General features: G+C 38.7%; 2 protein-coding genes across 2 annotated transcripts; one reads left to right on the top strand and one right to left on the bottom strand.

Annotated features, from left to right (window-relative positions):
- Positions 1 to 361: 361 nt before the first annotated feature.
- LOC133301740 (anthranilate N-methyltransferase-like) lies at positions 362 to 2,226 on the bottom strand. The gene is made up of 4 exons (XM_061501439.1): positions 1,790 to 2,226; positions 1,156 to 1,466; positions 966 to 1,030; positions 362 to 729 (listed from the first exon to the last, which is right to left on the bottom strand). Exons 1-4 carry the CDS (start codon positions 2,224 to 2,226, stop codon positions 433 to 435), a joined length of 1,110 nt encoding a protein of 369 aa, XP_061357423.1. The 3' UTR covers positions 362 to 432.
- Positions 2,227 to 12,881: 10,655 nt separating this feature from the next.
- On the top strand, positions 12,882 to 14,924 carry LOC133301690 (uncharacterized). The gene has a single exon (XM_061501368.1). It carries the CDS (start codon positions 12,882 to 12,884, stop codon positions 14,922 to 14,924), a length of 2,043 nt encoding a protein of 680 aa, XP_061357352.1.
- Positions 14,925 to 26,592: the final 11,668 nt, after the last annotated feature.

Below are 26,592 nucleotides of genomic sequence, written 5' to 3'. Positions count from 1 at the left end.
TAAAACAAAGGATAAAAGGAAAACACGACTATTATTATTTTAATTAAAGAGGTTGGGATACAACAGTTTATCAAAAAAAAAAAAAAAAAAAGAGGTTGTGATACAAGCATTATTTTTTTATTGGCACACCAAAGGGTACTAGGCCCTAACAAAAACAACAAGAAAACCGTAACAACAATAGGTATGGAACTCACAACAGAAACACCATAAACAAGTATGCTAGTCTTGATGTTCCAGTTCGCCAGCCAGTCCCTACAAATACTATAATTATACTTTAACTCATTAATTAAAATGGTTTTATTTTTCTGCAACTGTGGCAGAAAGATTCATCCGCCACAATCACATATTCATCAGGATACGACGTAGAAATACTTTTGCCTAATTAAAATGCACTGATACAAAAACGATTGAGCCAACACAAAATAGTTATGTCTACTTGAAGAACTCCATAACATAGAAGCCAGCGACAAAGCAGGCGAATCTGATGCAAGTAAATCCAGATCCTAATGCCAATTCCATGAATTCTTGTCGGGTTCGTTCTCTCCCTCCTGGGGTTTGATTCATCATGATAAGGTCAAATTTGAAACCAAGCTTGGCATTAGCTGTATTCTCAGGCAAAGCTGGAAGAACATGGTCCACAACAATTACTTTTCCATCATTGGGAATAGCCTTATGACAATTCTTCAACAACTTCAAGCATTGTTCATCAGTCCAATCATGAAGTATCCACTGAAAAATAGTAGCACGGGTCATTTTCAAAATTCGAATATATAAAGTTATCCCTAAAAATACAAGAGTGAAGGTGGAAAAAAATTGAAAGTTTGTATTGGCTTCTTTTAAAAAAAATAATAATTAATAAACCTAAAACCACTTGAGATTGAAATTTCATGCAACTAATTATGGGAATTACTGTACATTAATTGAGAAAAATTATATGGATGATTCCTTCAAAAGCTTGAATTTACCTTCATGACAATGGCATCTCCATTAGGAACACTCTCAAACATATCACCTCCCTCGTGTTTCACCCCTGCAACATTAAAATAAATTAAATAATTCAACTCATAATATTCAAAAATTGTAAAGGCTTGTATATATAATTTTCTTCCGAGTTAGGATTTGCAACAAATAAATTAAATGACGTTCAAAATATACCGGCATAGATAGGGGCATGCTGTAACACGTGAGGCAAGTCAAAATTAACACCGTGGATATGAGGATATTTGGAAGTAATGAGTTTGAGATTGATCCCAAGACCACCACCAACATCGACCAGTGTATTTACGTGCTCAAAACCATCGTAGCACTCAAGAATCCTCTTCATGACCATAGCGGTTACGCTAAACATAGCTTTGTTGAAAACATCATTGTACCTGGGATCCAGACTCAGATACTCAAATAAATGCATGCCATAAACCCTGTTGAATGGTACACCACCTTCCATTATAGCTCCTTTCAAGTCTGTCCTGTAAGTCAATGCAAATCATTCATTTTCACAAAAAGGGCAAACCCCAATACGAGGTCAATTATACGCAATTTTACCTTTACATTTTTTGTAAAAGAGATTTTTTTTTTTTTTTTGTTAAATTTGAACTTGTTAAATTTAATGTTGCTCCATGACTAACCCTCGAATAATGAATTTGAAAATGTGTTGGACTTCATTGTTAATATTAAACATCTAGTTTATTACACCAATTTTATTTATAAGAAAAAAAAATATAAATGATGATAATGAATAATAAGAGTAGAAGACAAAACATATCATTATCATCATCACGATTAAACTAACCAGCTTTCCATCTGGATCTTGTCCAGATTTAAGTTCAAGATGGCTCCGAGTGACACACCATCATTATCAGTCACAAAATACTTGGACAAAGGGGAGAGACAATAGAGCATTGTGTGTGCTTCTCCACCAAGTGAGCAATATAGAATGGAGTGATGACTAGCCAACAACCTCAGAAGACGATCCAACATTTTGGTTGCTTCTGGGTTCTTTGCACCAATTTGAACTGCAATGTCCTCTGCAGAGAGCTTCACACCTTCACCTGCTTTGGCTAGGATGTCGAAGATACCCATCTCAATTGCGGACCGAATCGCCAGAGGAACCACGACGGAAGCCATCATGTTCATGGCAAAAAGCATGCCATCTTCTTCTTGTGTATGTCCTTCTTCTTGTTTAAGGTTCTTGGCTTCATCATTTTTCGTTTCTAATGAAGAAGCCATAATAAGATTTGAATGCTAAAAAATGCAAACAGAGAGAGAGAGAGAGAGAGATGAGCTAGATGTTGTTCTGTATTAAATGGAAAGCTGTTTTTTTAGTGCATGAAGTGTATGCTTATAGTATAGGGGTATATATATGGGTTTTTTTGACCACCGTAGCCCTTTATTAATAATTATTTACTAAATTGCCCTCGATTAGAAACTATTTTGGGAAATTAACCTTTCAAAAAAACATAACACCAATCTGCCCATGTTTGACCGTTGACCACGAAACCTACCCGGGTACCTCCCTCTATACCCAGGTATTTTTTTGAAAAATCAACCCTACCCGGGTATGGAGTGGGGTACTCGGGTATTGTTCTTCAATCTGCAAAAATCTTGAATTATTTACCCGGGTAGGTATGGAGGTACCCGGGTAGATTGCGCGAATAGCGTTTTTTAAAAGCCCAGCAGCCCCCATTTGGAAAACCCACAAAGGGGTACCCGGGTAAAGAGTGACTGGAGTGCGATTTCGTCCATTCTCTGAGCACGTTTGATCGATCATCTCAACACTTTTTGATTATTCTTGGCGCACGGTATGGGTTCCTTTTACTGATTGAAATTCAAGAAATGTTAACTTTTTTTTCCGTTTGAATTTCTAATTCATCATAAAATTCATTATGACTTTGATGTAATCATGTTTGCATTATAATTTATTGCTTTGCGTATTGTGAATTTTCGTTTTCAAATTGCATTCTGATTTGTTGCCATTAAAAAACCCTAACCCTATGTAACATCCTGTCTAACTAGAATCTTATTTAAAGTACGATTAGGAAGGTGTAGGACATTTATTTTAGAATGATGCTCTTGTATAGGCTAGGATGGAATTAAATTAGATTATGGAACCAATTCATGTTCCAATGAAAAATAAATATTTAATTTTAAAAATGAGACATTTTGTAACATCCCACGTAATTAAGGAAATATAAATATACATTATTATAAGGTATAAACAAGCAGGATTGACAATTCGAATCACATGGAATGTGTGTTTAATTTCGACTCTTATGGTTAGAAGTAGAGAAATTACTTGAACTATTAGAATAAATGCGAATTTAACTTAGGCATGTGAAATACTAGTAAAATATATGAGCATGATTGAAAATCGATCAATAGAAAATTAAAGATACTTAGGAGACGTGGAACTTTAGGATGTCTTAGAATAATCTTTAAGTGGTGATCCATTGGGCTTGTTATTTTAGTTTTTGTCTCCTTCTCTTATGTTTGTGGGCCGAAGCCCAAGGGCTGTAAAGAGGGTCTTGGTGCAGCCAAATCCCATTGTTTATTATCTCAATAATATCCAGAGAAATTCCTTAAGTTAGTCCTTCATTGGTTGGTGATCTCCACATGTCAGCATCACTCCTTCTCATTGACCATCACATGCGCTTAGGGCTTGGCAACAAGGCTGAATTGTTGTTGTCTTTTCTTCCAAAAAGTGGTCAGCATTTCTCTCCCTCACATGCGCTGATGCAGTCCAAAAAGAGGGCTGGTTGCTTGCTCCATCTTCCAATTTTTTCCTCTTTAAACCATGCAACCAATGACAAACAATAAAGGCAGCCTGCATGTTACTTCATTGGGAGAAAATTCTGCACACAACCTTTCCTCTCTTGTACGTTTAGGATAGAGTAATATGGTGCAGAAAAATTCTGATTAAAGTCTCTTTTGTTTAATCAAATCAGCCCCCTCCTTTTCCCTTGTCACATGCGCTGCGCTGAAACCATGCCATACACTCTAACCTTTTTCAGCTTTGTTTTATCATTATTCAGCCTTAAGACATGCACCCAATGGAGGTGAGGAGATGCAGTTTGCATGCATTATTATTGGCTAGAAAATATACCACTCAAACCCTCACATGCGTTGGAGAGAAAGGAGAGACGTAGGCGTTTTATTTTTCTGTTGGCCTAGTTTAAATCAGCACCTAAACTTCATTCCATCATCACTTGAGCGCTGATTGTGTAGGTGTTATAGTAGGAGTTGCTCTTGCAAAACAGAAAACAACTCAGCCACTTCCTCCTCTTCTCACCTTTAGAACCGTGAGCACATTGATGTGAATCACAGATCCTCTAATTGTGTTTCTCACAAACACTTGAAACACACAAGGAGTTCTCTGAATATACCTCATTGTATATCTTTTAACATTCAAGCCTTGCATTCAAATGATTTACATGGTACTATTTAAAAGCAATAGCAAATAACTATAAATACTAATGACTAACTTAGGAAATCTAAACACATTAATGACTACTTCTTAAAAACTTTAAACTCATTAATGTCCACTAACAAATTCATAAGAGACACACCTCTTCACCAAATAAAACCTTTCATTTTCTATTTTCTTTTATTCAAATAAAGTTTAAAAACCCAACAAAACTCCTCCTTAAACTTTAATATCTCTACCATCCTTCATTCCCATCTTCTTCTTGCAATTTTCAAACAACAACGTCGGCATGGGCTTTGTAAAAATATCTCCAACTTGATCTCGGCTTGCAACATGAGTGAGCTCCACTTTTCCTTCTTTGACTTGATCTCGGATGAAATGAAACCTGACATCAATATGCTTGCTCCTCTCATGATTGACCGGGTTCCTTGCTAACTCGATCGCAGACTTGTTGTCAACTCGGATTTCGGTTGCGCCGACTTGCCCTTGCTCCAGCTTGCTTAGTAAATTCCTTAGCCATATTGCATGGCAAACACACCAAGATGCCGCAACATACTCGGCTTCACATGTAGACAGGGTCACAATGGGTTCCTTTTTTGATACCCACGTGAAAGCCGTGTTTTCCATGAAAAACACATAGCCAGCCGTGCTCTTTCTATCATCAACATCTCCGCACCAATCACTGTCTGAATAACTCGTCAACTTGTATTTGTCCGACTTCGAGTAATGAAGTCCTTGTGAGATTGTTCCCTTCACATATCTCAGAATTCTCTTAGCCGCCTTCCAGTGAGTGCACCCCGGGTCTTCCCTAAATCGACTTATGATCCCAACACTCAGACACAGATCCGGCCTCGTACACGTCAAGTACCTTAGACTTCCAACTAGACTTCGGTAGTAACTCGGATCAACTCTCTCTCCTCCATCATACTTTGAAAGTTTCAACCCGGGTTCCATTGGCGTTGAAACCGGGTTGCAGTCTGTCATTTTAAACTTCTCTAAAATTCCTTTTGCATAGGCTTCCTGAGAGACGAAGATCCCGGATTTGTCTTGTCTGACCTCCAGACCAAGAAAATACCTCATCAGACCGAGATCCGTCATCTTGAACTCCTTCGTCATCTTCTTCTTAAAATCTTGAATCATCCCTTCATCATTACCCAAGAAAATCAGATCATCAACATATAGAGCAACAAGTAGAATTTTACCTCCTTTCTTCTTCACATATAATGCATGTTCATATGGACATTGTTCAAGTCCATCCTTCTTGAAGTAATTGTCAATTCTTGTGTTCCAGGCTCTTGGGGCCTGCTTCAATCCATACAAAGCTTTCTTCAGTCTCAACACTTTTCTTTCTTGTCCGGCTTTCATGAATCCCGGAGGTTGTTCCAGATATACCTCCTCTTCGAGTACTCCATTTAAGAATGCCAACTTCACATCCATCTGATAGATCGGCCATCCGAATTGGGCTGCTTGAGAGATCAACAGCCTGATTGTCTCCATTCTTGCTACGGGTGCGAACACCTCGTCATAATCAATGCCGGCCTTCTGCCTATACCCTTTCGCCACTAGCCGGGCTTTATATCTTTCGATCTCCCCCTTAGCGTTCATTTTCTTCTTGTAGACCCATTTCACACCAATGGGCCGACTTCCTCTGGGCAGCTCGGCTAACTCCTACGTCTTGTTCTTTTCTATCGCCTTTATTTCCTCCTCCATGGCTGATAGCCATTTCTCATCTCGGATTGCTTCTTCAAAACTTACTTCTTCAGAATCTGCCAACAGACATACCAAGTGTGCTTCACTGGTGGAATCATACAAATCTTGTAGACTCCTCAATCTCGGTTGTCTCTGCTCTTCATCACTATCTGAGTCATTCGGATTCTCAGGAATCCGGGTCGAAGGTTGTCCGACCTCAATTGATTTTAGTCCGGGTTCCATATTGACCCCGGATGGACTACTCCAGTCCTATCCATCTTCCTCATTCACTTTTACATCTCGGCTCACCAACACCTTTTTATTGACGGGGTCCAGCAACTTGTACCCCTTTCGTCTTCTCATCATAGCCAATAAACACATACTTCTTACTTTTATCTTCTAGCTTTGTCCTCAATTGATCCGGTATGTGTGCATACGCAACACTACCAAAAATCTTGAAATGAGCCACTGATGGCTTTAGACCACTCCATGCTTCTTGTGGAGTTTTATCACTCACACTTGAGTGCGGACATCGGTTTTGCACGTACACGGCACATTGCACGACTTCTCCCCAGAACTCCTTTGGCATGTTCTTCGTTTTCAGTATAGATCGGACCATATCCAGGATAGTCCGGTTCTTTCTCTCAGCTACTCCATTCTGCTGGGGCGAGTACGGAGCGGTCAGGAATCGCCTTATCCCATGTTCTTCACAATACTTCTTGAAAGCTGTTGACAAGTACTCCCCACCTCGGTCTGAGCGGACCGACTTGATGTATCTTCCAGTACCATTCTCTATCATTGTTTTAAAACTCCTGAATGCCTCTAGCACCTCGGATTTTTCCTTCAAAAAATATACCCAAGTCTTTCGACTAAAGTCATCAATAAAGGTTACAAAATATTTCTTACCACTGAAGGACCCCGGAGTAATGGGTCCACACAGGTCGGTATGTATCAACTCCAGAGGCTGCCTAGCTCGGTATCTCGCCATCCTTTGGAATGGGCTTCTCGCATGTTTTCCCAAAACGCAGTCCTCGCAAAATCTTCCTTCAGAATTAATCTTCGGTAGTCCCACTACCATGTCCTTCTTCATCATCTCGGTCAGACCACCATAATGAAGGTGTCCAAACCGTCTATGCCACAAGTCCATCTTATCTTCTACCCCGGCTTGCAGATAGCCGACCTCCATGCTCCTTAGACTCTACTTGTACATTCTGTTCTTTTCCATCTGAACTCGGGCTATCAGACGCCCTTGTTTGTCTTTCAACAGTAGAACTCGGTCTGTCATTAGAACCGAGTAACCCTTCTCCATCAGCTGTCCAATGCTCAATATGTTACTTTTGAGCTCGGGCACGTAATACACGTCCCGGATTATACCAACTCGTCCATCCTTTTGCAAGAAACAGATCGTACCTCGGCCCTTTACTTCAATTTTGGACGCGTCTCCAAAAGAGACATGTCCGCCTTCCACCGTCTTCAACTCCTTAAACAAGTGTTTGTAACCACACATGTGATTACTGGCACCGGTATCCAAATACCACTTCGTCTCATTCTTTGAACTGGTTTCACCATGGGCTAGCATAAGAACTCCTCCATCTCCTTCTACAGCGAGGTTTGAAGCCTCGTCAACTCTTCTTTCATCTCGGCAATCCTTAGCGAAATGCCCAACTCGGCCACAGTTGTAACACTTGTCCGAGTTGCAATCTCTCGAGTAATGGCCATACTTGCCACACTTGTAACATTCCACATTTGTTTGATTTGACCACCGGCCTCTTCCACCTCGGCCACGTCCTCTTCCTCTCTGACTCGACTCAGCTCTTTCTTCATTTCTCACCTCATAACCTCAGCCACGACCACCTCGGCCACTTCTACGTCCAGCTCGTCCACGACCTCTACCTCAGACATTTTGAGAATAGAGCGCCTTCTCATCTTTAATGGTTGCTTTTGTCTGGAGTGCTTGCTCCAGCGACTCCTCATTTTTCTTCTTCTTGCGCTGCTCATGCGCCTCAAGGGAACCTGCTAGCTCTTCAACAGAAAGCGTAGCCAAGTCCTTCGACTCCTCAATTGCACATACCACATTTTCGAAGTCGTCGGTCAACGACCGGAGAATCTTTTCAACAACTCTAGTCTCATATAATTCCTCACTATTCTGCTTTAACTGATTCACCACGGCTTGAACGCGGGTGATGAACTCGGATACACCCTCTGAATCTTTCATCTTCATGCCTTCCAACTCGCCACGTAGAGTTTGAAGTCGGACCTGCTTTACTCGGTCAGCACCTTTATAGACATTTTCCAAGATGTCCCATGCTTCCTTAGACGTCGTTGCTCCTGCTATCTTCTCAAATCCGGACTCGTCTACAGCTCGGAAAAGCGTGTATAAGGCTGACTTGTCCTTCGCACGCGTCTCTTTCAACGCCTTGGTTTGAGCTGCTGAGTATCCTGCGGTAGTTGCAGGTTCAGCAAAACCGTCCTGAACAACATCCCAAGCATCCTGGGATCCGAGCAACGCCTTCATCTGGATACTCCAATTCACGTAATTCGCCTTTGTCAGGCGGGGCAACGACATACTGGAAGTGCTCACACTCTCCATAACTCAAGCTCTTATACCAATTTGTGAATCACAGGTCCTCTAATGGTGTTTCTCACAAACACTTGAAACACACAAGGAGTTCTCTGAATATACCTCTTTGTATATCTTTTAACATTCAAGCCTTGCATTCAAATGATTTACATGGTACTATTTAAAAGCAATAGCAAATAACTAGAAATACTAATGACTAACTTAGGAAATCTAAACACATTAATGACTACTTCTTAAAAACTTTAAACTCATTAATGTCCACTAACAAATTCCTAAGAGACACACCTCTTCACCAAAAAAAACCTTTCATTTTCTATTTTCTTTTATTCAAATAAAGTTTAAAAACCCAACAATTGATAGGCCACAAGAGAGTCTAAACCTTTCTCTAATCTTCTTAACGGTGAGCATGACCTTGAAAGAGAGGTAATTGGATATATACATACTGCTTATTTTGATGGCAAATTTTTATTAATTAATATACAGAATGTTAACTTAGAAGGATGAATGAGCTTCCATGAACGAATTACGGACATACACACACAATTCATATTTTGAATTTGCATGTTTGTTTCAATGTGAGTGATTATTCAATTTAAAGATCTTGATGTGAAAAATAATTGAACTTTTTTCATGAAACAAAACCAGCGGTGCATTTCAGGATGCCACTACTAACGATAAAAAACGCACTATCTATTGAGTATTTCTAACGATCTTTACCATGCTCTGCATACCATGACATGCATTTTCTTATGCATAACCTTTGTGCTTTAAATAAGACAACTAGTTGCCTAAAAGTCCACCTTCTTTATTTCCCTCATTTTGCCTGAATTTAAACTAGAATTCTGTATCATTACATTCATTTAGTGGCTAATTTCTTTTCTTGTTTCTTTCAATTTTCATTTCTTTGTCATTAGTCACCTTTCATCTTCGGAAGTCAGGGGGGTTTGATCTTTTAGTCACCTTTCATCTAATGCTTAAGTATATTTTATCTCAATATAATTCATGTAAAACCAAAATTTCAGTGAATAAGGAAGAATGAAATCTTAGCATTTATATAATAAGGAAGAATCAAAATTTCATTTATTTGATCTTTTAACTAATTGTTGTAGTTAGATTTCTCATTCCATAGAGTATGCTAAAGTGTAACTCTGATCTTTGTAATCTTAATGGTCTGTTGCTCGTGATAATGCTTTAAGTTTTAGATTAATATATTATGTCTGTTGCCATTTACACTGATGGAATGTTGAAATATTTTAACAGGGGAAGTAACAAAGCCTAAAGCCTTCATATTTTTCCTAAAGCAATTTAGTCATGCCTTAAAGGAAAACTTTTAAAGAATAATTTTCTAAATCGTCCATCTCATGTAGGACGTGAGTCCAGTAGGAAATGGATTGTGCAAGCTATAGGTAATTTTTTTTAAGTAAGTAATGATTATTATATTATCATTTAAGCTAACTAAGATCTGTTTTAATAGATGAAGAAGGAAATGAAAAGAAAATTCAATTGACAACATCAAGTGTGTTTGAGATGAATGATGGTCAACGCATAATAGTGCCATTTGATGGTCAACATCATTAAAGACTCTTGGATTTTGTAGCTTTAAGATGGTTTATTTTAAGTTTCTTGTTTTGGATAATTGTAAATTTCATACTCTTTCTTGTTTACTATCAACTTTATCTTTTTTGAATGTGTACCATTTATAGAGGTATACTCATAGAATCAACTTTATATTTGAATGCAAAAGAGAATTTGGTGCACCTTGGGTTGTACCCCTGTTATATATATGAGTTGCAAAAAAAGAAGCATAACCTACAGTTCCTATGATCATATCTTTATGTATTTTCCGTGATTGATTGAAAAAAGATTTATACAATATCATAACACTCTTAGGTAACTATTGGCTTCTTCTTTACTTAAGTAAAGTGATGTATTCAAGCTGACCGACCATATAAATATAGGCAATTTACACCAGAAATTGTGGCAAAAATTTAGGAATGCCAAAATTACTAAATAAATTGTGGCATTTTACACCTTCCAGGAAGTGAAACATTTTGTGGATGTTGAAGAATGCTAGAAATTGCAACATTTTGTGGAGGTTTTTAACCTACAGAAAATCAAAAATATTGTGGAGGTTGAAGAATGCTAGAAATTGCAACATTTTGTGGAGGTTTTTAACCTACAGAAAATTAAAAATATTGTGGAGGTTGAAGAATGCCAGAAATTGCAACATTTGTGGGGGTTCGAAACCTCCAAAAAATACTTTAACAAATAGTGTCGTTGCACACAAAACCCCCACAAAATATGTTGTGACGCATGCAATACTGACGTTTTGGGGAACCCCCACAAATATATTTTGTGGGGGTCAAAGACCTCCACTATTTGCAAATATAACCTCCACAAATCACATGATTTTTTGTAGTGGCACCTTAGGGAGAAGAACAAGAACTCAAACTTATTCCATTCCTTCTCCTCCTCCATAAACCGTGAAGTTAGGAAACATCAAAGAGACTCAACCTCATAAACCTCCTACCTCTAAACCGTGGACATCTAGGGAGTCATTAACATCTAGTCTTCCATTTTCTTGGGTCTTCCTTCTCAGCCGAAGTCTATAGGACAAAGAGGTAATGTATGGTTCCATCTCCTTGATTTTTTTTATGATGAGGTTCCATTGTATGAAGGCTCTAAATTAAGCAAACGTTTTCCTCCTCTTTGTGCGCAAGGCCAGCTACTTGGAGGGCTGGACTTCTTCCTTAGAAGCTTAGGAAGGTTAGAGATTGTTCTCAAGTGAGTCACTAGGCGCGTGAGCTTCAAGGAGGTAAGATTCTTAACCTTAACTTATCCTACATCTAGTGGTCGGTTGGCATATGTGCTTAAGAAGTAGCTTTCTAGTTCCTTGTTCCTTTGATTCAGCCACTGTATGTTATTTGAGCTTAGGTTGAAAGCATGTACGCTTATTTTTAGAAAAACGTTGCTATGTGGTGATTTTGATGCTCTCTTTTTGCGAAATATGTTGTGAGACAACTCACTAATTTTTAGCACACCTTATGGAATATATGTGTTAGAAAGACACTCACTGTTTCACTGAAAAATGCTCACTGTTTTCCAAAATAAAATCGTTATTGCATGTTGATTTTATTCACTGTTTGCTGAAGAACGTTGTTAAGAAATGCTCACTGTTTCGCTCACTGTTTTGAGTAAAAATGCTCACTGTTTCGCTCACTGTTTTAAGTAAAAATGCTCACTGTTTGCTCACTGTTTTAAGTGAAAACGTTCACTGTTTGCTCACTGTATTCTTTAGTGAAAACGTTCGCTGTTTGCTCAATATTTTTTTAAGTGAAAACGTTCACTGTTGCTCACTGTTTTAAGTGAAAACGTTCACTGTTTGCTCACTGTATTCTTTAGTGAAAACGTTCGCTGTTTCCTCAATATTTTTTTAGGTGAAAACGTTTACTGTTGCTCACTGTTTTAAGTAAAAACGTTCACTGTTTGCTCACTATATTCTTTAGTGAAAACGTTCGTTGTTTGCTCAATATTTTTTTAAGTGAAAACGTTCACTGTTGCTCACTGTTTTTAAGTGAAAACGTTCACTGTTTGCTCACTGTTTTTAAATAAAAACGCCACTGTTTTGTCACTATTTTACGTTGAAGTGATCACTGTTTGCCCTCGCTGTTTAGCGTTAAAAAGAATTAAATAAGAGTTAAAAATGATTTTTAGAAAAGGAACATTTGGCCGAATATCATAGGGAACTTAAGCTTGGGAATTTGGTTGAATAAATTGAATGTACACTGATTTATTATACTGTAAATTAGGTGCGAAAAATCCTTGAGACGTTGTTACGAAGAAGAAAGAACAAAGGGAGAGGGTACCATCTTCTAAGCTTAAAGACTTTTATTGTTGAGAGTGGTCAGAGTACGTGGCTTATATAAGAGTTGGTTAGAGTAGAATGTCAATAGGTGATTGGTGAATATAATAAGTGTTGTGTACATAGGACACGTGTCTGTGATTGTTGACAGATGGAATACATGTAACAGAACTTGTATAAAAACAGGACACATCAGTGTATGAAGATTCATTCTGAAAAAGCTTAATAAATTCTAGTTTTTCTCTGCTCTTTTATTCCTATTTGTTCCTCTCTTCTCTGCTGCTCAGGAAGGGCGTAACATTGGTGCTTTCATTCGTGGACTTTTCATGATGCGGGTTCAAGATTTGGCGGAGGTGGTTCAAGCCTTGAATCAACGTTTTGAGGAATCACAATCTCAAATATCATTGATGGTTGCTCAAATGAAACAATTGAATGAGTCTGTGGGGTCTCTTCACGCACGGCCAGGAAATTCACCGGAATCCCATCAAGAACCATTTACACAACCTGTTTTGTCGGACACGGGAAATTTGCAGAACCCTATGGGTCACAGAGAGATGGGAGATCCCAGATCGTTGTTGAAGTTCGTTAAAATGGAGATTCCCTTATTTGACGGTACAAACCCTGATAAATGGATCTTCAAAACGAAACTTTTCTTTGATTTGCAAAGGGTTCCACCGGAATTACAAGTGCAACTCGCTGGGTTACGTATGGAGGGACAAGCGTCTTCGTGGTTTCAATGGAAGTATAGAAGCGGAACCATTCGTGGGTGGTCCGAGTTCACAACAGCTTTGCGTCAACGTTTTGCAGTTATTCCTCAGAAACGTGTGACAGGGAACTTGTCAAAGTTATCACAGACAGGTACATTGAAAGATTATCTGTTTGAGTTCGAAAAATTGATGAATCAGACACAAAATCTTAATGAGGAATTATTGTTAAGTTTTTTTGTCTCTGGTCTGACACCTGATTTGAGGAGAGCGCTGGAGATTCATGACCCAAAATCGTTGCAACAAGCCATGGAATTGGCAGTAGTGTACGATTCACATTACTCAGGTTTACGGGTGTCTTTAAATTCGGGACCAAAGAAGAGTCAGTTTCGTTCATATTCAACGAATGAGCTTCATGGAGGACAGAGTTCAAATTCAACAGCTCCTGCTGTCTCTGGTACAGCTTCCACGTCTGTCAACAAGGCTTCTGTAGGGTCTTCCGTTCCCTTTAAGAAGTTATCAAATGAAGAAATGAGTAAGAAAAGGGAGCTAGGTCTGTGTTATACATGTGACGAAAAATGGACTTCCAAGCATAGGTGCCCCAGTAAGATGTTGATAATGGTGAGGGATGACACCGATGAAGAGGGAGCTGAAGGGGAAGAAATTGTTTGGAACTCTCAACCTATACCTCAGGAAGACGCAGCATTACATTCTTTAACTGAAGGATCAATGTCTAAGGCCTTTAATTTTGTGGCTGACATACATGGTACGAAAACAACGGTGTTAGTGGACACGGGAAGCACGCACAATTTTGTAAAGAAGGAGCTGGCATTGGAGTTAGAACTACCTATGATTCGTATCAAGAGGATGAGGGTGTTTCTTGGTAATGGGGAGTTTCTGGTTTGTGATCACAAATGCAAAGCTGTCAAATTGCAGTTACAAGGGGAAATCTTCTTGGTGGACTTGTGGGTGCTCAATCTGGCAAACCTTGGAGTCATTTTAGGAATGTGTTGGTTGGAACAGTTGGGGACAGTTACCCATGATTACAAAAACATGGTGATGGAATTCACATGGAGGAGCAAGGAGGTCAGATTGTCAGCTACCAAGGCACATGACTTTGGGGAAACAAAGAATAGGAGACAAGCTGAATGCTGGACAATGCAAGAAAAGCCTATAACTGGTGTTGTATCTGAGGTCAGTGTTGATTTAATGAATTTAAAAGCTTCGGTTGATGACTCGCTTTGGCAGTTACTGTTGAAATACCAATCTGTTTTTGCTATACCGAATGCATTACCTCCTGTTCGCAATATGGATCATGCCATTAATGTAGAGCAAGGCAGTAGACCGGTTCATGTGAGACCATACAGATATGGTCATTACCAGAAGGAAGAAATTGAAAGGCAGGTGACAGACTTGATGGCTTCTGGCTTTATTAAGCACAGTACGAGTCCATATTCATCCCCAGTTCTGTTAGTGAAAAAACAGGATGGCACATGGAGGATGTGTGTGGATTATCGGGCTCTAAACAAGATCACCATCCAGGATCGTTTTCCCATGCCCACCATTGATGAATTGATGGATGAATTGGGGGGGTTCTTCAACGTTTTCGAAGCTGGATCTGAGGGTCGGGTACCACCAAATCAGGATGCTGCCGCGGGATATTCCTAAAACTGCATTTAGGACACATGAGGGGCATTATGAATATTTGGTCATGCCATTTGGCTTGACAAATGCCCCAAGTACCTTTCAAGCTGTGATGAATCAGTTGTTTCGACCTTTTCTTCGCAGGTTCATCATCGTTTTCTTTGATGTATATTGGTCTACAGTAGAGGACCTGATGAGCATCTCCAGCATTTACATATTACCTTGCAGATTCTGCACCAGCATAGTTTCTTCGTGAAATTGAGCAAATGTGTCTTTGGAGTGGGAGAGATTGAGTATTTAGGCCACAAAGTGTCACAGCATGGGGTGCATGCTGACCCAAAGAAAATAGAAGCAATGATTGCTTGGCCCATACCTAAAACCGTGAGGCAATTGAGGGGTTTTCTAGGACTCACAGGGTATTATCGACGTTTTGTGAGGCAATACGCAATGATAGCTGCACCATTGACCGATTTGTTGAAGCAAGGAGCATTTCTTTGGTCTGCAGAAACTCAGCAGGCTTTTGAACAATTGAAACATGCCATGGTGACCACACCAGTATTAATCTTACCGAATTTCAAAGTGCCTTTTGTATTAGAAACCGATGCTTCCAATACAGGAGTTGGGGCAGTCCTCTTACAGCTTGAGAAACCAGTAGCATTTTTTAGCAAGAGATTGGGACCACGGTTAACTACTGCATCTACATATGTGAAGGAGTTATATGCTATAGCACAAGCCGTGAAACGTTGGCGACAGTACTTATTAGGCGTGCATTTCACAATACGAACTGACCATAAAAGCATCAAAGAATTATTGGCTCAGACAGTACAGACGTTAGAGCAGCAAAAGTACGTGTGTAAACTGATGGGATATTCTTTTACAATAGAGTATAAACCTGGGAAGCTGAATGTGGTTGTTGATGGGCTTTCACGAAGTCTGGAGGAAGAAGCAATGGTACATGCCATTCGAGTTGAACCTTCTTTTGATCTGATTAATCAGATGGGAATAGAAAATAGGGAGGATAGCTATTTGCTGGAGATACATGCCAAGGTAAGAGATAATCCCTGTTCTATACCTTTGATCTCGGTGAAAGATGGGATTTTATTTCATAAGCAGAGGATCTTGCTGAGTCCTACATCCAAGCTGATTCCACTAGTGTTGAAAGAAGCTCATGACTCTCAAGTGGGGGGCCATGCTGGTGGACTTCGAACGTTACTTCGTTTGGCTTCATCTTTTTATTGGGACAAAATGCGTACAAGTGTCAAGGAGTATGTGAGCAAATGCCAATTGTGTCAACAAATGAAGACCAGCACCCAACCTCCGTGTGGTTTGTTACAACCATTACCAGTTCCTGATGGAGTGTTCGAAGACTTAACTTTAGATTTCATTGTTAGTTTACCATCTTCTAACGGGCTTACAACCATTCTGGTCATTGTGGATAGACTCACAAAATATGCTTATTTTGGAGCTCTCCCAACCTCGTTCACTGCAGCAAAAGTGGCACAGTTGTTCTGTGACTTAGTGGTCCGAAATCATGGCTTTCCAAAATCTTTAATTTCTGATCGTGATAGAATTTTCCTATCCCAATTCTGGAGTGCTATTTTCAAGTGTAGTGGCACAACATTGAAGACCAGCACAGCCTATCATCCCCAAACGGATGGTCAAACGGAGGTAACAAATCGATATGTGGAACAATACTTACGTATTTTCTGTCATGAACAACCACATTCCTGGACCAAGCTGCTATGTTGGGCCCAATTCCATTATAACACAGCTGTTCATTCAGCAATTGGAATGTCTCATTTTCAAGCTTTGTTTGGCAAGAGTCCCATATTGATTCCTTTTTATCCGAGAGGCATGGTGAAGATTGAAGCTGTGGATACCCTGTTGAGTCAGAGAAATGACTTATTAGCAACACTAAAGAAGAACTTACAACGAGCACGCAACCAGATGAAAACACAGGCAAATAGACACCGAAGAGAGAAAATATTTCAAGAAGGAGATTATGTATGGGTGAAGTTGCAACCATATAGGCAAGTATCTGTGGAACGCCGTTGCTGTCATAAACTTGCTAAGAGATTTTTTGGACCCTTCAAAATTTGCAAAGTCATTAGTGAGGTGGCCTATCAATTGGAGTTACCCGAAGGGAGTAAGATTCATTCAACCTTTCATGTTTCAATGTTGAAGCCGTGGATTGGTCCCCAACCAGATAAACCACTTTTCATGCCATCCTTCACTGTGGATAACCGACCCATTCAGGTACCTTTAGCTGTTCTCAATACTAGAAGTGTACAGCATCATGGACAACAGAGGAGGGAGTTTTTGATACAATGGTCAGATGCACCTCCAGAAGATGCGTCGTGGGAACAAGAAGAGGCTTTGCGCAAGGCTTATCCAAATTTAAACCTTGCGGACAAGGTTTTGGTTGATGGGGGAGGGTGTGTTACGAAGAAGAAAGAACAAAGGGAGAGGGTACCATCTTCTAAGCTTAAAGACTTTTATTGTTGAGAGTGGTCAGAGTACGTGGCTTATAGAAGAGTTGGTTAGAGTAGAATGTCAATAGGTGATTGGTGAATATAATAAGTGTTGTGTACATAGGACACGTGTCTGTGATTGTTGACAGATGGAATACATGTAACAGAACTTGTATAAAAACAGGACACATCAGTGTATGAAGATTCATTCTGAAAAAGCTTAATAAATTCTAGTTTTTCTCTGCTCTTTTATTCCTATTTGTTCCTTTCTTCTCTGCTGCTCAGGAAGGGCGTAACAGACGTTGGACTATTTCGTTGTGAATCGGTAAAGTAAGTTTCGACGTACGAGGTATGTGTTAGGCGATATTACCTGATGTGACTATTGACTAGTGTATGAATTGTGAATTGTTGCTCACATGTGCATTATGTTTATGCTGCCATAAATGATGAAATTATTCTGCCTATGGAAATGTTATGATTATGGAAATTCTGTTATGAAAAGAAAGAATGGCTTGGCAGTATGGCATCCAATGTACATGAAGTATATGTTATGAAATGATGATATATGCATGCACCGTACATCATACCGCACTTGTCTTTCTGTTTGTGTATGACAGCATAGCATGGCATGCATATACCAAATTCATGTTAGTCTTGAGTCTTAGAATAGTTATCTACAGGATCATGTGATTGAGCACGCATCATATAGGCACCACCGGGACACTTGGCATCCGTCCGAATAGGCCACAGTGGGATTCAATAAATGAGGGTGCCGTTGCATGGAATTCCCACTGTGTATGCACGCGCACGACGGTGCTATGAGCGTGATGAAGGCGTTATATACGCAATATGATATATGATGAAAAGGATATATGATGAAAAATTTATATGATGAAAAGGATTTCATGTTTGAAGCGACTGTTTATAATTTTGTGCCTAGTTTAATACTGTTGCATTATTGGTTTTGTTGCCACACTACTGGGATTTCTCTCACCCCTTTGGGGCTGCTATTTTTACAAAATGGCAGGAGGACGTAAAAGATTTTGAGGACTTGGATATTTGTTGTTGGCTTCTACTGTTTTGGGCATGCTGCTATTGATGTGATATTTTATGGATGACTGTATGAAATTGAGAAGCTTTTATTAATGTGAACTATGATTTTATTATTGCATTACGATTTTATGACCAACAAGTATTAAGGGAACAGATGTTGAAACGTTTGCGAAAAGGATTTTGACGTGTTATCTAAATGCTGAGTTTTGAAAAGTCTTTGCGAGCACTTTGTAGGTTGTCGTACTGTGGCTACGGACCTCCGATTGTCTTATAATTTATATGCACGCGTAGCCCCAGGTGTCTAGTTTCATTATATATAAACCTTGCAAAGAACTTCTGAAAGCTCGATTTATTACGAATTTTTACCAGCCAGGACGTTTGTGATATTTTCACTGTTTTATCTCTTATTTTGTGAGTTATGTTTCGAGGGGAAAACGAACTCCAAATCACTATTATTTTATATGAACGTGAAGCCCTAGATGTCTAGTTTCCAGATTACAAAGAATATTTTTTTGAATCGTTGAACTGGATTTTATACGAATTTTTAAAGACAGACAGGTCTATCAGGAAATTTTTATTTCTAGTAAGTTTAGGAAATTTTGCGTACTCTGATTTTGTAATTAACCAGATCCCCTCTTTAGTTTTAATTGGCAATGTAAAAGCGATTTTTGCAGTCTCTAAAATACTATGAAAGAACTCTAATTCCGCTTAGCAAACACATCTCTTGGAGGCCTACAAGAGAGAGTGTTACACCCTAACCCTGCCCCTGTATATTGTTTATCTGAAATTGGATTTTTATTTTGATTTTGTTTTACAGTGTGACTGCATGGAGGAGAGACGCGTTGCGAAGAAGAGAGCGGTGGATACCGAAGGGAGGAGCAAGCACCGACATGATGGTTCTTCCTCCTCTCAGCCCCAAGCTGCTGTGCATCAAGCTCTGGACCTGTCGTTCGGATATTTACTTGAGGATGACGCTAATGCACACGAGAGGTTTGTGAAGTTTTTTGGGAGCCACAAAATTTGTGAGCTGAAATCACTGGATTCAGCTTTCTTCAATTTGGAGCGGTTCGACATAGTCCCACTTCTTCAGCAAGCACATCTGCTGGTGCTGGCGGAGATGAGGTGCCCGTACTCGGAGGTCATGGTGAGAGCATTCTACCAGAACCTGGGCTATGTGCATGGTGAGCTGACTTCCCGTGTCTGCGGGATTGATATCATCCTTACTGCTCCTATCTGGACAGAGTTGCTGGGATTTGACTTCGATAGTGTGCCAGGGGCAGCACTATATGACGGAGACAGCCATCATATATTTTGTGGTTATGATCGGGAGGCTGTTGTGGCTGAGACCAGGAGAGCAGATGCAGAGGCCGGACAATTTGCTCATTATCCTGTGAGCAATTTGTCTGTGTCTGCCCGCATACTTCATTATGTGGTGACACACATTATTTTCTAGCGCCCTCATAATCACTCGAAGGTGCTGGAAGGTGACTTTGTGATCTTGTGGGCTCTCCTTCACCATATTGAGGTGAACTGAAGGCACTACATATGCATCTTGATGTGGAAGGCGGCCAAGTCAAAGAAGGCTGAATTGCCTTTTGCATTCCTGGTGCAGAAGATTTTGCACAGATTTGGTGTTCCTATGGCAACCGAGACCATGAAGATAGCCAAAGGATGGAATGCCATCTTTGGGGAGCGCCTGTTGAAGCAATGCAGGATTATGCAGAGCCCAACAAGTGTGTGGTACTAGAAGAGGGCACCTGAACCAGCAGAGGTCCCCCTTCAGCACGATGCTTAGATGGAGGATGCAGGTGCAGGTAAATGTTTTTTGGGTTTAGGGTAGCAAGAGGGTTAATGTTTTTGCACCATCCGAATTTTAATGTCTATTTTTTATGATGTTGACACAGGACTTGATGATGATGACTCAGATGATGTTGCTGCTGCTGTTGATCCCACTCCTGCACGTCACAGCCGCACTCGACGACCACCAGCTCCACCATTACTTGAGGGTGGATGGACAGCTCCTGAGGGAGGATGGACACTTGATCATGTGATGTCCTCCATGTATCGCCTGACATGTGGTATGGACTCCTATACCAGTGAGTTTAAAGGCTATAGGCAGAGTACAAGCAAGTGGCGAACAACGATTGAAAACAGGGTGGCACGCTTAGAGGCTGGATCAGCAGGAGGTCATGACATACGTGAGGAGGCTGATGTTGCTGGTGAGGATGACGATGATGAGGATGAGGACAACGACGACGATGACCAGGATACGCAGTCGGATTCCAGGCAGTAGGGTTTAGGGTGACATGGCTGGGGTACATTTGACTTGATGTATGGCTGGGGTAGATTTGACTTGATTTATTTTGAGTTTGTTAGGCTGTAGCTTGGATTATTATGTATGTATGCAGCCCATTTTTGGTGATATAGGGTTTTATCTCATGATGTAATCGTGTCTTTTTTGAAATATATGAAGAACCCAGTTATGAAATGTGTTGTTATGTGACTTGTATTGTATTGTCCAAGTTCTGAATGAAATTGTAAGTAAATTCTATGTCTATTTTTAACGTGCATACCTCAGAATTTCATTCGCGCACATCAACCTATCTGATTACAGTATGTGCCCCATTCTGTTATCAACAAGTCATATTTTTAAGTATTATCAAATAACAATCACTAAAATTGCCAAGAAAAGGGTGGACCAGCTGCTAATCTTGCAAAACCAACTGGTCTACCCGGGTAACTCGTACTGGTGTACCCGGGTAGGATGTACTCGGGTAAGCCATTATGAGTTACCCGGGTAGACCAGTTGGTTTTGCAAGATCAGCAGTTGGTTCACCCTTTTTTTTGGCAATTTCAGCGATTGTTGTCTACTACCATAACCTTATGTGACTCAACCTGGGGGTAATGGAATATAGTTTACATTCTTGGGATCGTTTAATACCATAACCAAATGGTACACATAATAGTGTCAAACGTACACAAATGCAACAAAAGACTTAAATGAAAGTTACGGTTTAGGATACCATAACCATTACACAACAATACAAGTGGATGTTCACACAACATGAAACACAATCCATAAATGCATAGTCATTACAAAACAATGACCAATATGACTACATATAACAACGAAGTTCATTTCATAATTGCCATCATGCTTGTCTTAGCCTCAATGGACATGTACGAATGTTATGTCCAACTTGCTTGCAATGCTTACATCTGCTCTGACTGGTCGAGGGCTGAGACTCAACCCAATCCATCTCATTCTGAATCCTTGAAGACTTTGGTCTTCCTTTTGCGTGAACCAACCTTACATCCGGAATTACAATAGGCCCAACAACGGATGGAATCAACAGTTCATTGCCAATAGGATACCAGTGTGCAGCATATACTTTAGCAATGGTTGGAATTTTGAAAACAGGATCCACATAATCATAATGGTTCAACCGAGCTGCCTTGCAAACTGCTAAAACATGGTTGCAGGGATACCTCCTTGCCGTGAACCTACCACACTGACATTTACGATTGATTAAGTCCACTCGCATGGTGTCACCAACCTCGTGCGTAGATTGATTATAGGCATCCTCAACCTCAAACTATAACAAATGACTATCAAAAATCCTCAGAAACCTAATTTGTAGTTGTGAATATGTGTGGGATACAGTACCTAATTTCATCAACGTTTTCTTCAATTCCACATTCCTAAACCTGGTATTAAAGTTGCTTCCAATGTGACGTAGACAAAAAACATAATAAGCATATGAAGGCTGCCAACCAGCATGATCTTTGACCGCCCTTATGATGCTTCGATGACGATCGGATATTAGGCAAATATCGTGCCTATGTGTGACATGAAAACGTAAAAGGCTCAGAAACCAAGACCAATCTTCCAACTTCTCACCTGGAGGAACAACAGCAAAGGCAATAGGGAGCAGATATCCATCTCCATCCTATGATGTTGCAATCAAGAGTGTTCCTATGTACTTCCCATACAGATGAGTATCGTCAATTTGAATTATAGGCTTGCAGTATTTGAATGCTTCAATGCATTGGTGAAATGTCCAAAAAACCCTATGAAATATAGCCCTGTCTGTATAAACCCGACGTTCGTCATAATATGGATTTGTATCAAGCTTGAACACAGAACCCACATTCACCTGCGTCATATACGTCAGCCAATTGGACAAGAATCCATAGGATTTCTCCCAGTCACCATACAACTTAACAATGGCCTTTATTTTTGCCTTCTAAGCCTTCCTGTACGTTATGTTGTATCTATATATTCCTTGTATCCTCTCTTGTATTAGAACTGGTTTTGTAGCTGGATCTTCCTTTAACATATCTGTAAAAAAAAAAACACAACTTTACCATATTCTCAATAAGAAGCTTCGGTAAGTACACGGTAAAATACAGACTCATAATAGCCGCACAAATGACATCTGAGTCCAACTGTCTATGATCCTGTGATAGGCCCTGATTCAGGCATGTGTGATCTTGACCCCATTTACGGACCACCCAATTAGCTCCCTTCTTAGGCTTGATTGCCCTCATATACCACGGACAACCGTCAGCATGGTTTCTACATTTCATAACAAATCTTGACTCGTCACTTTTTTCAACTATGGTTGTCCTGCGCCCCTTCATACAATGTATCTTCACAGCATTTTGCATTTTAGGTTTGGAGCCAAATTCTTGTTGCACAAATAACGGATCTCCTAACTTCCAACCTCCGTGCAAGTCATCATCCCCATACAGGATCTCCAACTCGTCATTAGGGTGCGCCCAATTAATGAATGAATAATGTTGGCTTTCATTCCAAAATGGCTCTACCGCAGTCCCTGCATCTAAAGCTTCATCATTATTGTTTGAATCAATACCACCGAAAATGTATAATTTTTTAAAGCAAATGTGTAAATTTAATAACTTACCACTACTGACAGGGTGAACATGAACTGACAGGGTCAACGTGAAGTGGTGAAATGGCTGGGGTACCCAGCCTTACAACGCTCGTGCCAGCGTCAAAATTTTCATCCACGTCAGTGTCAGACGAATCACCTTGTGGAATAGCACTTTCAGATTCTCCCTCATCTTCACTGTCCACATACTCCTCATCTTCATCGTCTTCATCCTCATCCAATGTTACCTGAGCAGGTGCAGATGATCGTACAATTGTATCTTCTTGACCAGTACAGTGCGCAGTGGTTGTATGCACCAGTACGATGAAGACTGACCAACATCAACTTCAACATATATCTCAATCATTTTTAATACTTTCCATTCAACATACGCATTTGTGACGAACTCCACATCTTCATCATCATTGATATCGTTACCAATGTAGTATATTGTATCCATATCCACTACGGTCTCTAACCTGGCTATCATGCGATGGATGGAATGGATGCCTTCTGACCCCATTTTTTGGAGAATTCTCTCCTTCAAATCATTGCATGTAGTGCCCACTTTGATTTTCATCGTTTTTGTTTTTCCTTCAAATCGGACATCGTTCGGACCTTCAAAATGCCTCCCATTGTAATAAATAACTATAGGAACCATGTTAGTACTTGAACTCATCTTTCACACGAAAATTTGGGTCTAGGTTTTGGGTTTGGATCTTGGTTCAGATTTTTTAACACAAAATGGGAATGTGGAGGTGTAATGCCAATGTCCTACCAAGATTAAGCTTTTCGAGATGATGAGATGAAATATATGTGTGATGTGTCAGAATAGAGATGTGAAGAAAGAGAGATTTGGGGAAAAAATAACACTTAACTCGCAACAATGGCCGAAACCCTTGATATTGGGGTTTCTGGCCGATATCTACCCGGGTACCCCCATACCTACCCGGGTAAATAATTCAAGACTTTTGCAGATTGAAGAACAATACCTGGGTACCCCACTCCATACCCGGGTAGGGTTGATTTTTCAAAAAAATACTCGGGTATAGAGGGGGTACCCGGGGAGGTTTCGTGATCAACGGTCAAACAGGGGCAGATTGGTGTTATGTTTTTTTGAAGGGTTAATTTCTCGAAATAGTTTCTAATCGAGGGCAATTTGGTAAATAATTATTAATAAAGGGCTACAGTGGTCAAAAAGCCTATATATATATGTGTTTGCGCGCGTTCCCGTAGGAAAGCTGCTTTTTTTTTGGTAATCTAGTAAAGCTGCTTTTTAGTACACTTTTATATTGTTCGGTTGAATTAGAATGTGTTTTTATTTTCATCACACTTAATGTCCTTGCAAAATTTTCACGTTGCATTATCTGTTACATTATTAACATTAACATCAACAACATCTTTATTATAAATTAATTGAGATCGGTAGTAGATGAATTCAAATAAAATATATGAAAAAATTGAAAAAATAAAAATAAAAATATATACAATATTATCCATAAAAATATAGTAGTAAACAATTACAAGAAAAAATAAAATAAAATTAAATGAAAATAAAGATATATTAGAGGATAAAAAATAAAATAAAAAATAGAAGGACAAAAGAGAGAGAGTAAAATAATAAAAAATAAAAATACAGATAAATAAATAAAAGAAAAATGATTGAAAACAAAATAAAATAAAAGAAAAAATTAAAAAAGAAAGCTAGAGAAAGAAAAAGAAAGAGATCATGCGGGGTGATGGAAAGAGAAGAGAGATAATAAAAAAATATTAGCCCGCATACTTTTATATACTTTTATATATATGAACACTCCAAGTTCTACGTTATGATTTTTTTTAAAAAGGAGTCCAATGTTTTTCAATGTGAGAGTTAGAGATAAAAAATTTATCCTACAATATAAGAAATTTTTATCACTTTAATTATAGCATAAAATACATTATTTAGTTATGTAATTGCATTTTCGGTCATAAATTAGGGTAAGGTATTTTTTCAGTCACCGGAGATAAGTGACTCTCAAAACTACGTCGTTTTGAGTTTTCATAATTTTAGACGAATTAACGATGGGTGCTTCAGTAAAATTCATGGGATAAAAAAACAAAACAAAATTACGAAAAGATCATTCACTAATTCAAAACAACGTAGTTTTGGGGGTCATTGGAGATAACTTATCGTCAATGACTGAAGAAATAATTTACCCCATAAATTATGATACCATACATTTTATCAACTTTACTTCGTTCGAAAGCTAATAATTCAACAACAAAAAATCCCATAATAAACTAAGGGATTATTATTTCTCAGGTTGTAGGAAATAATTTTATGTCCTGTATATAAATAAAAATATATGAGATCCATATGAGAACAAGAAAAAAAATGAGCTCCACATTTTTTTATATTTGTGTAAGAAATAAAATTATCTCTAAGAGATATTAATCCCATAAACTAAAAGTAATTGAATCTATTACAAAAATAAAAATAAAAGTAATTGAATCACTTATCTACAAAAAATAATAATTGAATCACTTGAATGTGTAAAAAATATCGCTCGGAACGGAGTATCAATAAGTTTTGAGGATAATTTTGTAACTACAACCATGATTAAAATAAATACACACACTTGTGAGAGAGTAGGCCTTTTCAGCAATCATTATCCAGTTCAAAAATGTTTAAACATAGCATTATTGTTGATGTGACCTAAGAAACTTGCCAGAATTGCTGTCCTATAGAAGTTAAAGTATTATATATATGTTTTTTGGCATAATTTAGGGAATAACATATTACATCTATATTTTTTTTATGATTATTCTATTTTTATTTTATTAGATTGCAATCTCAATTAATCTTTATCAGTTTTCTCTTATTTCGAGATTGTGATCTAATCATGTTAGAAATAAGTAGATAAAGTAAATATAAAAAAAAGATAAATTTAATATTTTATCCCTAATTTTATTACTTGTATTTTTTTTATTGCTGTCAATGATATTCATTTGAATCAAACAGTTTTATTAATTTGTTTTTCAAACCCAATTAAAGGTATATCATTTATATTTAAATTAAAGAAATTCTAAGAAAGATTTTTTTATGACTCGTATATCAATTGTTTATTTAATTTTAAATCAATCTTTTAGAGTTTATTTGTTACATATTCCATGGGAAGTAACTGTATTTTCTCTTGTTTATTCCTTAATGAAGGGAAGGTGTCATCTTGAGTACTTATAAATGGCTTCATTAATTGCATCATTCCAATATTTCGATACACATTTTCTTATATT

Source organism: Gastrolobium bilobum, unplaced genomic scaffold (genome assembly GCF_033153095.1).
Source record: "Gastrolobium bilobum isolate Gb01-03AN ecotype WA unplaced genomic scaffold, APGP_CSIRO_Gbil_v1 utg51566, whole genome shotgun sequence".
Lineage (NCBI taxonomy): Eukaryota > Viridiplantae > Streptophyta > Magnoliopsida > Fabales > Fabaceae > Gastrolobium > Gastrolobium bilobum.
This window is presented reverse-complemented; position numbering and strand designations above follow the sequence as displayed.